General features: G+C 37.4%; 2 protein-coding genes across 12 annotated transcripts in view; both read left to right on the forward strand.

Annotated features, from left to right (window-relative positions):
• The window catches only part of zgc:175280, a 33,379-nt gene extending 25,633 nt beyond the window's left edge, over positions 1 to 7,746 (forward strand). The window contains 3 exon segments of the mRNA NM_001114484.1: positions 1,860 to 2,026; positions 4,775 to 4,883; positions 6,708 to 7,746. Of these exon segments, the coding sequence (NP_001107956.1) occupies positions 1,860 to 2,026; positions 4,775 to 4,883; positions 6,708 to 6,853 (422 nt within the window). The 3' untranslated portion in view covers positions 6,854 to 7,746.
• A 1,376-nt stretch (positions 7,747 to 9,122) lies between these two features.
• The window catches only part of zgc:152816, a 26,823-nt gene continuing 20,945 nt past the window's right edge, over positions 9,123 to 15,000 (forward strand). For 10 of the 11 annotated variants that reach the window (XR_015490582.1, XR_015490581.1, XR_015490578.1 and 7 more), the window contains exons 1-5: positions 9,146 to 9,217; positions 11,710 to 12,268; positions 13,451 to 13,568; positions 14,091 to 14,137; positions 14,239 to 14,355. Coding sequence is in view for 4 of the 11 variants with exons in the window: in XM_087252866.1 (XP_087108992.1) it covers positions 11,741 to 12,268; positions 13,451 to 13,568; positions 14,091 to 14,137; positions 14,239 to 14,355 (810 nt within the window). In the remaining 7 variants the exon portion in view is untranslated. 11 annotated transcript variants of the gene reach the window in all.

The raw sequence follows: 15,000 nt of genomic DNA on the forward strand, positions 1-15,000 counted from the left end.
ACAACAAGGGTCCCAAAACGTTCGAAGTCTGGAAAAAAAAAAAAAACAACACTAGGTAAGGGTTGGCAAGTCAGTGTTTTTCCTACGGTATTGGGCTACTTTTAATTGCATACTGTAGGCTGTATTTTTTTTCTGTGGCATAAATGTTTGACAAATTACAAGAATTAAAGTTATATGGTTGCCTTGCAATATTTTACTGTACCACATTTATATTTGATCAATTATAAACAATGATATACAGGATGTTGAAACAGAGTAAGCACATTTATGTGAGGTGCAGAGAAGATACAGCACATGCAGCTGCAGCAATTTAATTAATATCTTTATTGTGAGTTTTAGATTTGGAAAATATCTTAATTTAAAATTAATTTTACAAGTTAAGAGTTATAAACTTTTATTATAAAAGAATGTTTATAAATACTAATGTACAGTTATTTCAAAAACAAAACCATTTATAATACATACAGTGATGTGAAATATGTATTTTAGGAATAGACTATGGCATATTTTATTTGATATAACATATACAGTTGAAGTCAGAATTTTTAGCCCCCTTTTGATTTTTTTCCCTTTTTTAATATTTCCCAAATGATGTTTAACAGAGCAAGGAAATTTTTACAGTATGTCTGATAATATTTTTTCTTCTGGAGAAAGTCTCATTTGTTTAATTTCGGCTAGAATAAAAGCAGGTTTATTTTTTTTAAAGCCATTTTTGGGACAAAATTATTAGCCTCTTCAAGCTATTTTTTTTCTCGATAGTCTAGAGAACAAACCATTGTTATACAATAACTTGCCTAATTACTCTAACCTGCCCAGTTAATCTAATTAACCTAGTTAAGCCTTTAAATGTCACTTTAAGCTGTATAGAAGTGTCTTGATAAATATCAAGTAAAATATTATTTACTGTCATCATGGCAAAGATAAAATAAATCAGTTCTTAGAAAGGTTTTTTAAACTATAATGCTTAGAAATGTGCTGAAACAATCTTCCCTCCATTAAACAGAAATTGGGGAAAAAAATAAACAGGGGTGCTAATAATACAGGGGGGCTAATAATTCTGACTTCAACTGTATATTTATATTACATATTAATTTAAATTACAGACTAGTGTAGTAAGTAACAAAAGTATTTTCTTTTACCTTTTTTGCCTCACGAAAGTGTTATAGTTGAAACACTGAATCACATGGACCGTTTTGACAATATTTACTCGAAATACTCAAAAACTGAGGATGAGAGAGCTCCAGGATTTCATCTAACACATCTTAATTTGTGTTCTGAGAATGAACTAAAGTATCAGGGGATTGAAATGATGTGAGGGTGAATAATTAATAACAGAATTTTATTTTTAGGTTAATCTGAATGAGATTTGGGAGACAAATTATAATTAAAAAATGTGCAGTCTGAAAATGAGGAGGATGATGGGTAATGTTATTTAAATTGTAGTTGTTACAATTAATATTAAAGGGATAGTTCTGCCATCATTTACTTATCCGTCACTTGTTCCAAACTTGTTTGGGTTTCTTTCTTCAGTTGAAAAAAAAATCTGTTTATTGACTTCCATAATATATTTTAAGATATCAATAGCTCTGCCCAACATTCTTTAAAATAACTGGTTTTGTATTCAACTAAAATTCATTAAAAAAATTACCACACGAGTGTGAATAAACGGAGAGGAAAGGTTCATTTTTGTGTGAATTACCCCTTTAATTTGTTTCTAGCAGGATTTAAATAATATATTTTCTCTTAATTATGTCTGTGTGGTGGCCCTTGTCTTGTTATAATTCTCAATTTTCAATGAATATCTTATGGAGTTTTATGCTAAAATGGCTTAATTTCTTTACTCTTAACATTATTTCTAGTTGTGTTTTCGATCATCCTGAGTGTGATCATCACAAAGGGTGTGGAAGCGGGTCTGATTGCGGAGTGGTGGATGATTCTGATCATCACCGTGGTCGCGGTGGGTTTTCTCCTGACTATTATTATTATTTGGCGGCAGCCACAGAACAGAACCAAGGCCGCATTCATGGTAAGTGTAGTCAGTACAGAAATTTCATCATTCCAAGAATTTTTAAAACTTGCATTGATAAAAAAAGGAAATAAATTATAGTAAATGCATGTATTTTTCATATCTTTCAAAGATTATACAATTGACTTCAAAATTATTCACCCTCCTCTGAATTTTTTTTTCTATTTTAAATATTTTCCAAATGATGTTTCACAGACCAAGGAATTTTTCACAGTATTTACGATAGTATTTTTTCTTCTGGAGAAAGTCTTATTTGTTTTATTTCGGCTAGAATGAAATCAGTTCTTAATTTTTTTTTTAAATCATTTTTGGGTCAAAATTATTAACCCCTTTTAAGCAATATTTGTTTTTGATCATCTAGAGAACAAACTACTATTATACAATTATTATTTTTATTTATTTATTTATTTAGTTGGTTAGTTAGTTATATTTTAAGTGACATATTGGCTGTATTCATGGCAAAACCTATACTAAATAAACAATATATAAAATCACATCAGTTTTTAACAAACATACATGTACAAAAAACAAAACAAACAATCAAAAACATTGAAAAGAGTCATTTAAAATCTTTTAGGGTGCTTTCACACCTACACTTTTGTTTCGGAACGTGTCTCGTTTGCCCAGTTAGCGCGGTTCGTTTGGCATATGTGAACAGGGCAATCACGCTCTGTTGCGCGCCAAAGTAATCGCTCCGAGATCGCTTGAGTGAGGTGGTCTCGGCTCGATTGAAACGAACCCTGGAGCGGTTCCATTGCAGTGAGAAAGTGATCCGAGCGCGGTTACATCACGGTGCTTTATGGATATGTAATAGGCTTACTGCTATATGAAGAGAAAGAGTTTTGCGAATCTCCGGATGCCCGCAAACGAGTGATGATCTCCCGGTAATCTCGCATCTCCCTCCCGGTCCTCAAATAGGCATCGTCGCACACCCTTCTCACCCCTCCCCACCGCGTCTCTCCTCATACACGTCGCGCGCAAGCACCCTGTCAATCACCATCAAACCACCACCTCTCCTGATAGCTTAGCGCAGGGGTTCCCAAACTTTTCAGCCCGCGACCCCCAAAATAACAATGCTAGTGACTCGCGACCCCCAATATCCTCTGAGGTGGTTATAAATACAGAAACCTTGCATGCAATGACGCAGACACACCAATTAAATTTGTGTCAGTGCTTTAAATGTGCCAGAAAGTATAACCTAATGTTATAAAATCAAAATGCATCTGACGCTATTGCTGCCTTTAATATAATGTAATTACCCCAGGGGTCGCAATCCAATAGAACAAGTAACTATAAGCTACTATAGTAACTATATAGTATATAGTAACTATAAACGACTATTTTTATTTTCAGTATAGTTATGGATAAAATGTGTTAATTCTTATGGTTTAATAACAATAAATAGATTTTTGGAAATCACCAGGCGACCCCCCCTTCATTGCCCCGCGACCCCTCGGGGGGTCCCGACCCCCACTTTGAGAACCACTGGCTTAGCGGGACACTGCAAAATAAACCCTGACACTCGGACCAATGTGAAGAGAGTTTACTCGCACGTGACTTGTTTTAGCTCTTTTGGTCCGATTAGAAAATTTGCAGCACTCCAAGAGCAAAGAGCAACAATGTAACAATTGTAACCTCTGTTTTGGAACAACTGAATCGATTCACAGGTGTAAAAGCACCCTTAGTTTGATTAAAGTTGCTACAGAAGACTGGATTCTGCATCTTGTATATACAACCTGATCATGTCTACTTTCAAAATGGTAATTATTTCTTTCATCTACAAATAAATTCACTTCATACAATTAGCTGTTTCTGCATTCATCCCGTTCCATTTGCCATTTCTCATTAATATACAGATTTAACATCAGACACAGGAGTTTTGCTTTCTGTTATCTCCACCTGTAGGGCTTCCTTAGCGGTTTTATCTGCACATTCGTTTCCGATGAATCCCATATGACCAGGTATCCAGCAGAAAATAATATCAAAGTCTTTTTCCTTTAGAATCTCCACTTTTCTATTATGCTAAAAATCATAGGATGATCAGTTGTCATAGATTCAAGTGCTTGTAAGCAGGACATACAATCTGTGCAAGTTAAAAACTGCCCTTGCTATTCTTTTTCTATTTGTACCAGAGCTAAAAGCAGTGCACATGCTTCAGCTGTGAATATCGAGCTTTGTCCGGGAATACTCTTTCTAAAACACTCTGAACCAATCACTGCTGGAGATACTCATGCATCTGATTTTGATCCATCTGTATACACTGGTATATAAGTCGGTGGATTGCATTGTATATTCTGAAATTCTATCTGATAAATATTTGGGTGAATTTGCCTTTTTTTTTTGTCCCGAGACAGGTGCATTATAATAGATATTCAATTATTTGCCTAATAACTCGCCTTGTAACCTATAGTTAAACTTTTTAAATGTCACTGAATACTATCTAGTCAAATATTATTAACTGTCATCATGGCAAAGATAAAATAAATCAGCTATTAGAAATGAGTTATTAAAACTATTATGATTAGAAATGTGTTGAAAAAAACTGTTCTCTGTAAAACAGAAATTAGGGGACAAAATATCCAGGAGGGCTAATAATTCTGACTTCAGCTGTATATGGTCAATGTTTTTTCCTCCAACACAAAATGTCTCTGTCTGAATGTCTCTGGTTGTCGGTAGAGTCATCGTTGAAATGTTCTGTTTAAATAACGCTGCTTTGCTTCTCAGAATCTTTTTCACATGTTCCTGTAGGTGCCACTTCTGCCACTGCTTCCTATTTTCAGCACATTCATCAATGTCTACTTGATGCTTCAGCTCGGCAGTGAAACGTGGATTCGCTACGCGGTGTGGATGGCAGTGGGTGAGACCACAAGACTATTGACACCATAGAGTCGTACATACAGTCTCTATTAAAAGTCGAGACATGCTCAGCTGAATTTGCTGATTTCATCATTTTGCAATGTTTTGTTTGAAATACCTATACATTTTTTCAAAGAAATGGAAAGATCATAATACAGCGTAGACAATTAGTATTAAACATGTCACCATTTTTCTCAGTAAACATATTTATAAAGGTGCTGTTGACTTGAAATTTTCTCCAGATGTTGGTAACAACCAAAGAAATGCAAATATGCAAAGAAAACAACATTAATTTGTTTACAAATGAAGTTGTGTGTGTAATAAAATGAAATGTTGCAGGGAAAAAGTATTAAACGTTTGAACAAAGGGAGGTGTAGAAAGGCAGTGAAAGCCCAGACAGCAGGTGAAATCTCTCAGTAGTTCTTCAGCAACCCTCTGCCCTTCATCCGTGCAAATGAACATCAGCTGCTTAAGTCCAACATCTACATTAGCAGGAGGATAAAGATGAAACCAGGGTGGACATTTCAGCAAGACAATGATCCAAAACATAGCCAAGGAGACTCTCAAATGCTTTTAGAGAAAGAAAATCAAGCTGTAGAATGGCCCAGCCAATCACCTGATCTGAATCCAATAGAGAACACCTTAAAATGTTTTTTGATCCTACTTTACATTAAGTGTCCTTAACTACTATGTACCTGCATCAAAAAATAAATACAATGTACTTACTGTGTTCATAATGTATTTGAGAACACTTGTGGTGCTCTTGAGTTGGGAAAGGGGCTGGGTTAGGGACAGGTTTGGTGATGTGGGTAGGTTTAAGGGTGGGTTAAGGTGTAAGGCAGTGGTCACCAAACTTGTTCCTGGAGGGCCGGTGTCCTGTAAATTTTAGCTCCAACCCTAATCAAACACACCTGAACAAGCTAATCAAGGTCTTGCTGAGTATACTTGAAACATCCAGGGAGGTGTGTTGAGGCAAGTTGAAGCTAAACCCTGCAGGGACACCAGCCCTCCAGGACCGAGATTGGTGACCCCTGGTGTAGGGAATGGGCAGCAGTGTATTTACAAATGTAATTACAGAAGTTAATTACAGATGTAATTACATACAGGTCTTTAATCAAGCATACAATAAATACATGTATTTACACAATGAGTACATTGTAACACACTATTAATTCCTGTGTAAGTACATATTAGTTAAGGCCACTTAATATAAAGTGGGACCTGTTTTTTTGTTTGTTTGTTTTTATAAAACTACTTTTATTCAAGCCGAAATAAAACAAATAAGACTTTCTCCAAAAGAAAAAATATTATAGGAAATAATGTGAAAAACTCTTGCTATGTGTTACGACCCCCCTCGTTCGAGTTGCAACAAAAAAGAGCTCAGACAACAAAAGATTAGATATGCATCTTATTTATTAGACAAACTAATAGAAAAACAAATCAAGAAACAAATAAATCACTAAAAAATAATAATAATAAAATAACTAACTTTAACTACACATAAATAACGCCAAACAAAACCATAAGGTTGCAGAAATCAAGAGATTTCAAGCCTGTATAGCCACACCGTTCTCCAGAAGCTAGCACACACTGGCATTTATATGCTTTGAACCAATTGGTGAGCAACCAGGCACCCTATCAGGGTCTGCCACATCCATACTGGAATACTGGGGTCGTCACACTATGTTAAACATCATTTGAGAAATATTTAAAAAAGAAAACAAAAACAATAATTTTGACATCGGCTATATTTTTTTTTCATGTTTCAGAATGAGATATTTAGAAAAATCAACATGCTTTGCATATAATAATTGTCTTTCCTTAGGTTTGCTGATCTACTTCTGTTATGGAGTGCACTTCAGTGTGCAGAGGAAACGCAATAAATCTCAGAAACATCCGGAGATGGCTGATGCTAAACTGGAGGACGAGCAAAGAAACGGCTCCATTATACAAACACAAACCAAGCTCTGAAGCCACGTCAATGTCAAGTGTCTTGCACCCAGTGTTGTTGCGTGTAATGGGGTAAATGCACAGCTAGTGTTTTTCAGCCAACGATTAACTTCCGGTGAAAAGTTAATGAGACTATTTTTAATTTCATAAGCTTCCTTTTACAGCATTAATGTTGTGATGTAATAAAAATACAATAAGTTTAATAGACTTAAGCATTCATTCATGTTGTTCGAGCTTAAAACGAGATGAAACACAGTGTAAATGCTAGCACCGTCAGGAGCAGCAGGCCAGTGTGGAAATTCCATTAATAAATACTGGGGGTAAGATAAATTGTCATATTTTAAAGACATGGCGGCGGGGAATTTAATTTAATGCAGTGCTTCTTGTCCTGTCTGAGATCCACATTATATCACATATCAATAAGGCAGTAAAGATCACTGATTCATCAAGAAAACAGATTGTAAACAGGCCGATTTTAAAACGGAAAGACCATTCACTGGAAGTGATTGTGCTGGCTGACTGAAAATGAAAAAGTCCGTGTGCATATACTCCATAAGTTACAAACTAACTAGTGACTGTGAATTACTTTAAAACTGGAAAAAGTAAAGTAAGGATTTACTTTTAATTTCTAGGTAATTTAATTAGTTACTTATAATAGACTTGCCTTAAATACTGTACATAAATTCAACAGCTCTGTATAAATCAATTCAGAGACCGGAGGAACATATATTTTGCAGAATAACTCTATTTTTTAATTAAAGAACATTTATAATTTAGCAAGAAAATTGTATATGCTTATGACAAAAATTCTGAAATTATGTAAAGTTCATGAATGTTTGGTGTACATTCAGAAAAGCAGAGTAATTGTATTTATATGTATTTTTTTGTTAATAAAATGTATTTTATGACTAAAATGTGCAACTAAAAAGGGTTTCTTTTGTCCAACATTCATAAAAATAATAATTCCTTACATTTATAAAGCACTTTTGTTGACACTTAAAGCGCTTTGCACACTTTTTGGGAGGGATCTCCTCCTCCACCACCAGTGTGCACTGCAGCATCCACCTGGATGACACGATGACAGGTGAGCCATATTGTGCTAGACATACCAGCTGATTGGTGGAGAGGAGACAGAGTGATGAAGCTAACTGTGATGGGGATAGTTGGGAAGCCATGATGGACAGAGGCCAGCAAGTTTGGCCAGAATGCCAGGGTTAAACCCCTGCTCTTTTTAGACGGACACCCAGGGTTTTTTAAGGACCACAATGAGTCAGGACTTCGGTTTAACGTCTCATCCAAAAGCAAGCGCTCACTGAGCAGTATAGAGTCCCTAATTACTTGTATATTATTCATTCATTCATATTTTCTTTTCGGCTTAGTCCCTTTATTAATCTGGGGTCGCCACAGCGGAATGAACCGCCAACTTATTTAGCATCGGTTTTATGCAGCAGATGCCCTTCCAACTGCAACCCATCACAGGGAAACATCCATACACACTCATTACAACACGGACAGTTTAGCCTACCCAATTCACCTAAAGCGCATCTTCGGACTTGTAGGAAAAACCGGAGCTCCTGGAGGAAGCCCACGCAAACACTGGGAAAACTTACAAACTCTACACAGAAATGCCAACTGACCCAGCTGAGGCTTGAACCAGCGACCTTCTTGCTGAGAGGCGATTGTGCTACCCACTGTGCCACCGTGCAGTCTCACTGCCAAATTCTTCAAAGACATTGATTTGAAGTGTGTTTGTTTGTAATAAGGGAATATTTAAGTATTGTACATTTATTTTATGATTGTATTTGCATTTTGTGGTGTGACTGTATATCTACTTTCATGTAAAAGACTGACCTGCAGCTGGATAACATTTTAACAATAACATTTTACTCTGTTGATTTAAGAAATTGGTATTTTGTGAATTGTCTCATTATTTATTACAATAAAAGTTTAAATGAGCAGTTAAAATACATTTGTACTCGTTTAAAGATCGATTTGAGTCACTATCTTAAAACATTAATGCATTTAATCATGCGCTGTAGGTGAATTGAATAAACAAAATTGTCCGTAGTGTGCGAGTGTGAATGTGAGTGAATATGGGTGTTTCCCAGAACTGGGTTGCAGCTGGAAGTGCATCGCTGTGTAATACATAAGCTAGACAAGTTGATGGTTCATTCCGCTGTGGCGACCCCTGGTTAATAAAGGGACTGAAAAGAAAATGAATGAATGCCACCATGTGGTAGTTCTGTCCTCCAATCTTTCTCCTTCAGAGCGGCAGGTGGCGCCGTTTTCCAGAAAATTGTGAACCACACAATTGCAGAAGAAGAAATCCAGGGGTTTATCAATATTTACAAAAACATCGCGAAGCACGGCTTGACGAACATTTGGGTAATTATTAAATCTGTTTGCATTGTTTTTGTTGTGCAAGAGTACTTCCGGAATGTCTTTGTGCGGTCGGTTTATTCGTTAAAAGCATGCAGTGCTGAAATAACCAACATTGCCAAAGTTAGCCAAACCATCTGGCCAAGTTAACGTTACCGGTAGCAATTTATCCACGTGCGACACGTTTTACGATCTTCTTTGCATCTAAACAAGACTTTTCGACCACTTATGTTGTTAAGATGCTGTTTTAGTGTTGGTGAAGATGCTTTTGGCAAGCACATTTAGCTGTGGGTTAAGTTAGCGGTGATGCTAACTGCAGCCTGGGGAGGGTGCTTTCCTATTTATTTCGGTAGTTTGTTAGTGTAAAGCATTGATGTTTAGGAAAAGTCATAAACAAACTTGTTGATTTGCTTGTTTATTGGTGTTTTAAATAATAAGAGTCTATCTGCGATTAGTTAAATCGATGTTACAACATTACTGTAAATGCTCTAAACACATCCGTTTTGCTAACTTAAATTATACTTAAATCAGCTATTGATAGACTTTGTTTAAAGCACAAACACTAGATTCCTAAAAAGATTCCTCAAAAAACAACAACATGTCCCACAAAAAAATAAAATAAATTGGGTTGGGCCTAAAATCCTCCTGTTTCAACCTAATGATCAGAATATTCAATCTTATTATTTGTTTATTTAAAAATATATGATATAGTTAGCTGGAGTTTAATAATGTTCAATCAGTAGAAGATTCTAAAACGCTTAACGTGGCTTAATGTTCCCAAACATCAACCATAGAAACCCAAATTTCTGTCAAACTTTTCTTGTAATTAGCTTAACTACAGTATAAACAACGAGTCCTGATTTCATAGATAAAGTGAAAAACTTCACGTTGCATGTTTACTCCACCATGTCCATCCCTTTATGACCACACACTGTACCCATCTTCTGACTGCTCACTCCAGCAGGATAAGATGCCGTGTCATAAAGCGTGAATCATCTCAGACTGGTTTCTTGAACATGACAATGTGTTCACTGTACTCAAATGGCCTCCACAGTCACCAGTTCTCAATCCAGTAGAGCTTTTTTTGGGATGTGGTGAAACGGGAGATTCACATCATGGATGTGCAGCCGGCAAATCTGCAGCAACTGCGTGATGCTATCATGTCAATATTGAGCAAAATCTCTGAGGAATATTTCCAGTACCTTGTTGAATTTATGCCACGAAGGATTAAGGCAGTTCTGAAGGCAAAAAGAGGTCCAACCTGGTACTTGTAAGGTGTACCTAATAAAGTGGCCAGTGAGTGTATAAACTCTACTGACTGGGTTCTCCTTTGTACAATTTCTCATGACAAGAAACTCCTTTCCACAAATTGAAGCATTTAAAAAAAAACTGTAATGGTGGTAATTTGGTATTTTATTTTTTATTTTTTCGACTTCAACAGTGCAGTTTCACTTTCATTTAGCCTGGGTTGCTAGGTTTATTGTGTGTGCAAAAGCGTTTGATTTGCAGCTCCAACTCAATTCTGCCTTAAATACAGTGGTGGAAAGAAAGTACATAAAAATCATACCTCAGTAAAAGTACCATTACTTGCCTAAAAAAGTAGTGCAAGCAGAGTAAAAGTATCTATTGTGAATATTAATCAAAGTACGAGTACAAAATAGACCTTACAAAGGAACTCAAGTGAGTATTACGCTGTAAAAAGTTGATACATTTACATGTAGTTTGCATATGTGTGTAAACGTAACATTCTGTAGTGCATTTAGTTATTGCCTGTCAGGCACACAACGTCATAAGACATTAATATTAGGTTAGATTTAGGTTGTGATGTCAGGTGACTAAAATTCAATGTCTAGCCAGCGTCTAAAATTGTAGGTTGTGTTAGAAAGTGACCAAAATTCAACATCAAACATCATATTGACGTCAAATACTGACATTTATTCGTCAGTTATGGCAATCAAAATCCAACATCTGAATGACGTCATAGTGGAGTGGTAACGTCCACAGACACAACCTCAAGCTGTATCATTATTAGACGTTGATATTTGGTTGATTTTAGGTTGGACGTTGGACATTAGTGTTCTGATATGATTTTAGGTTGGACGTTGGGTTCTGACGTCAACCCAATTTTCATTTCCAAACAAGATGCAATGTCCCCACAATTTTGGGGTACACTGTATATCTGACGTTATGTTAATGTCTTGTCCCTGTTGGTTGTTTAAGGCTATTTCAATAATCATACAGTAAACATCTATCATCTTCTCATCAGTGACAGTCTAATTTAATGATTCCAAACTGTTTGCTGCAATTATAAATCGCCAATGTCTTGAGGTTGTTCATTATGATGCGATTTACCTTATAATATTGCGATTTAACCCCTAATATATTGCATATAATATTATCTACCATACCTTCAATATATCGTGCAGCCCTAGTTCATTACATCCGTAATCAAACTTCACTACTCTGCCTTCTTGTCCTCTAACTGTCTGAAACCACAGATGACTGCTTGACTGCCCAAAAAGCTTGGCGATGGAGAAGTTTGATGACGATTCCAGCAAAAAAACAAGTGAAGCTGAGCCCGTTAATGTGCAGAGCCTCTACACAACCCTCGGCCTGTCATCAGAAGATGTGGATGCCCTTGCGAAGATTCCCGAAAGTGAAATCAGCGTAGAGACGCTTCCTTTTCTGATCATGCAGATCAAAACGAAGAAAGCCACCGACACGTCGTCCAGCGCAGACACCGACCACAAGGACAAGTCCAAAGATTCAGAGGAAAAGCAGGAAACACCCAAGAGCTGCACCGATGCTGCTAAACCCAAGAGCAAGAGTCCCCCAAAAGTCCCACAAAAGCGCTCTGGCAGCCACGAGCAAAAAAAGAAGGCAGAGAGTCATAAGAAGACTGAGAGGCACTCCGGAGGAAGAAGAGACTCGAAGTACAGCTCGTCCCGAGAAAAACAAAGCGGGGATCATGCGGCTGCGGAGTCGGAGTGTGCCGACAACCCAACCGTTTTCCCACATGAATGCACTCGTTGCAAATGTGTGGTGAACTCTATAAAGGTATGTTGGAGGAATTTAACGTCCGCATGAAATCAAAATTTACGCTGTTTATTTTGCTAGTGCACTGCAAAAAAAAAAAGTTTCCTTACTAGGAGTGTCACGATTTCGATTTTTAATCGAAATCGATCGAAATTTATGCTCAATTTCGATTATCGAATCAAAAAATAGAATCGTCGATGCTGCCACGCCCCCATGTCACGTCAGCTTGGCTTGCCAGGTGGGAAAAAACAGGCTTGTTGAAGTACTTGTTAAACTGCAGAAGCAGGAGACCCGTCGACAGAGCTTAAACCCTCTCCTCTTTCAATGAAGTCACCGGTGTGTAAGCATTTTGGATTTTCAGTGAGTTATGTTGACAACGTTCGTGTTGTCGACAAAAAAACACAATTTTGCAAGCTCTGCTATGTACGTATTATGTACGGTTCGTCCGATAGACAACACCGGCATCGCGATCCTCCGCCCGCCCCCGTTGCAAATCCGCTCGCGAAAAGTTCACACTCAGGCCCTGTTTACACTGTCTTTGTTTTTAAATGGCATTTTAGAACGACAACAATTTGACATCCACAGTGGCGTGTAGCATTTCTGAGCAGCCCTCCTTCCTCACTACCTCTGAAAATGCACATCACGTGACCACACAGACACAGACGCACTCACAGCCATGCGCTCGAGACAGCAGGTGCAGGCAGTCAGAGGACTGCTTCAATCTTTCACTCACTTGTACTTAGTCATTTTAGCGCACACCTCAGATACTGTTGGCTGGTTCCTGTTGGTTGTGCGTCTTTTTTTACCGACGCCATTATAACGACACAGATCACTGCCTATTCACGAGTCCCGCAGAAAAAAGTGATTGACAGGTGGTAATTATGTGTGTTTCTTGCCTTTATTCATTTACTGTATGATTTGTTTATGGGTAAAACAAAGACCATGCAGGTCAGGTAGTTTAAACGGTAGGCTACAAATAATTAATTGGTCATTAATTAATTAATTATTCATAATCGAAAATCTAATCGAAATGTGCCTTTAGAATCGAAAATGTAATCGAATCGAGGATTTGGAGGATCGTGACACCCTTATTCCTTACATAGATTTTTTGGTCCAAATCTCTAAAAATTCGTAAATTATGAGGCATTTTCTGCTTTTATCATTTGAAATTGTTGTTTGTGTTCTGTTTTCTTGCCCCTTCAGACATGGAAAGAGCATCTTTCAGGTTCTCGCCACAAATCACATGACTCACAGTCCTCTCAACGAAGTTCTCGCCCACATCCACCTCCCAAAAGACCCTACAGCTCCGACCCTTTCGCAGGTAAGCAATTTCCCTTCACATCAATTATTAATGATTATTTTTAGTTAATTCTTAGTTGCTTCATTTTATAAAGCTGATCATATCATAAATCAATAAAGGTCGTCATGTAATTTTTGCCACTAGAGGGCGTGTATTCACAACAAACAAAGGTGACGTTTGATGTATGGTAAATCTTTTTTTTTACATTTGTAAAAACTGAACCGATGTGTAATGTAAAGAACAGTATGTATTTTTCGCCACTAGAGGGCGAATATTCACAACAAACAAAGGCGTAGTTTGCTGTATTTTAATCGTGTGTTTTTTTTACATTTCTGAAAACTGAAGCAAAATAAAGAAAAATCCATTATTAAAAATTAAACCACAACAAAAAAGCAAACTCTTTTTCTTCCCCAGCTTCCTGCTTCATAAGAAATGAATCAGCTCATGAAAGAAATCTGGCTCCTTTAAAATCATTTGAATGTCGCACAAATAAGATCAGATTTTTTTTTCTGAAAACACTGTACTATTGTTTTTATCTTAAAGGGGATTCGTTCACTTCAGGCATGCCAGACCACCTGTTCCCTCCTAAGGTAAAGAAATTGTTATTACTGCTATTTTATTTTCAATTCTATTATTCAGGAAGTCAGAATGTCTGAATTTCTGCTTATTTTAATCTGGATGTATTATGCAGCCCAACACCAGAGTGGTGGTTGCCAAATTCCCTATGGGCGCTGTGACCGTGGAGGACCTTTTGGTGCTTGGCAAACCATTCGGCACTGTTGTGAAACACCTGGTGTTGCCAGCAAAGGTAAATAACAACTAGAAGTGAAGTTTATTTATATACTAATTTCAAGAGGATCACGTGCTTATGATTGCTTGCAGCCGGCCCGCATTATTTAATTTACGATTCACCAATCAGACGATTCCTAAGCCACTATGAATACCCTTAGTTCAATATAACAGCCAAGCCATCTTAGTTTTGAAGAATCCCCCCTTTCACCCCTACTCCTCCTCCTTTCTTAGATGGGTGGCATGGTGGCCCTGTGGTTAGCACTGTTGCCTCACAGCAAGAATGTCACTGGTTCTAGTCTTTACCAAGCCAGCTGATGTTTCTGTGTGGAGTTTACACGTTCTCCCCATGCTCAAATGGCTAGTGGAAGCGGCTGTCTATCCCGCCAAAGCTGAAATCTACCAGCATTTGCAGTTTGGCGGGTGTTAATGTCAAGGCCTGCATACTAGAGCTGTGCAATTAATCGAAAATTCGATTTCGATTATGGCTTCTAACGATTCTGAAAAAACATCGAGATAAACGATTATTGCATCATATACCAAAAGCATGAAAGACCGCATGCTTATGTGTGTGTGCAACACGCGCACACGCATAAGCACGCGGTCAGCATTCGGTCTCATTCGCACACTGAGACGAGCAGAGGAGCGCAGACATCTAAAGTAA

The sequence above is a fragment of the Danio rerio genome, chromosome 5 (assembly GCF_052040795.2).
Source record: "Danio rerio strain M-AB ecotype USA chromosome 5, GRCz13ab, whole genome shotgun sequence".
NCBI lineage: Eukaryota > Metazoa > Chordata > Actinopteri > Cypriniformes > Danionidae > Danio > Danio rerio.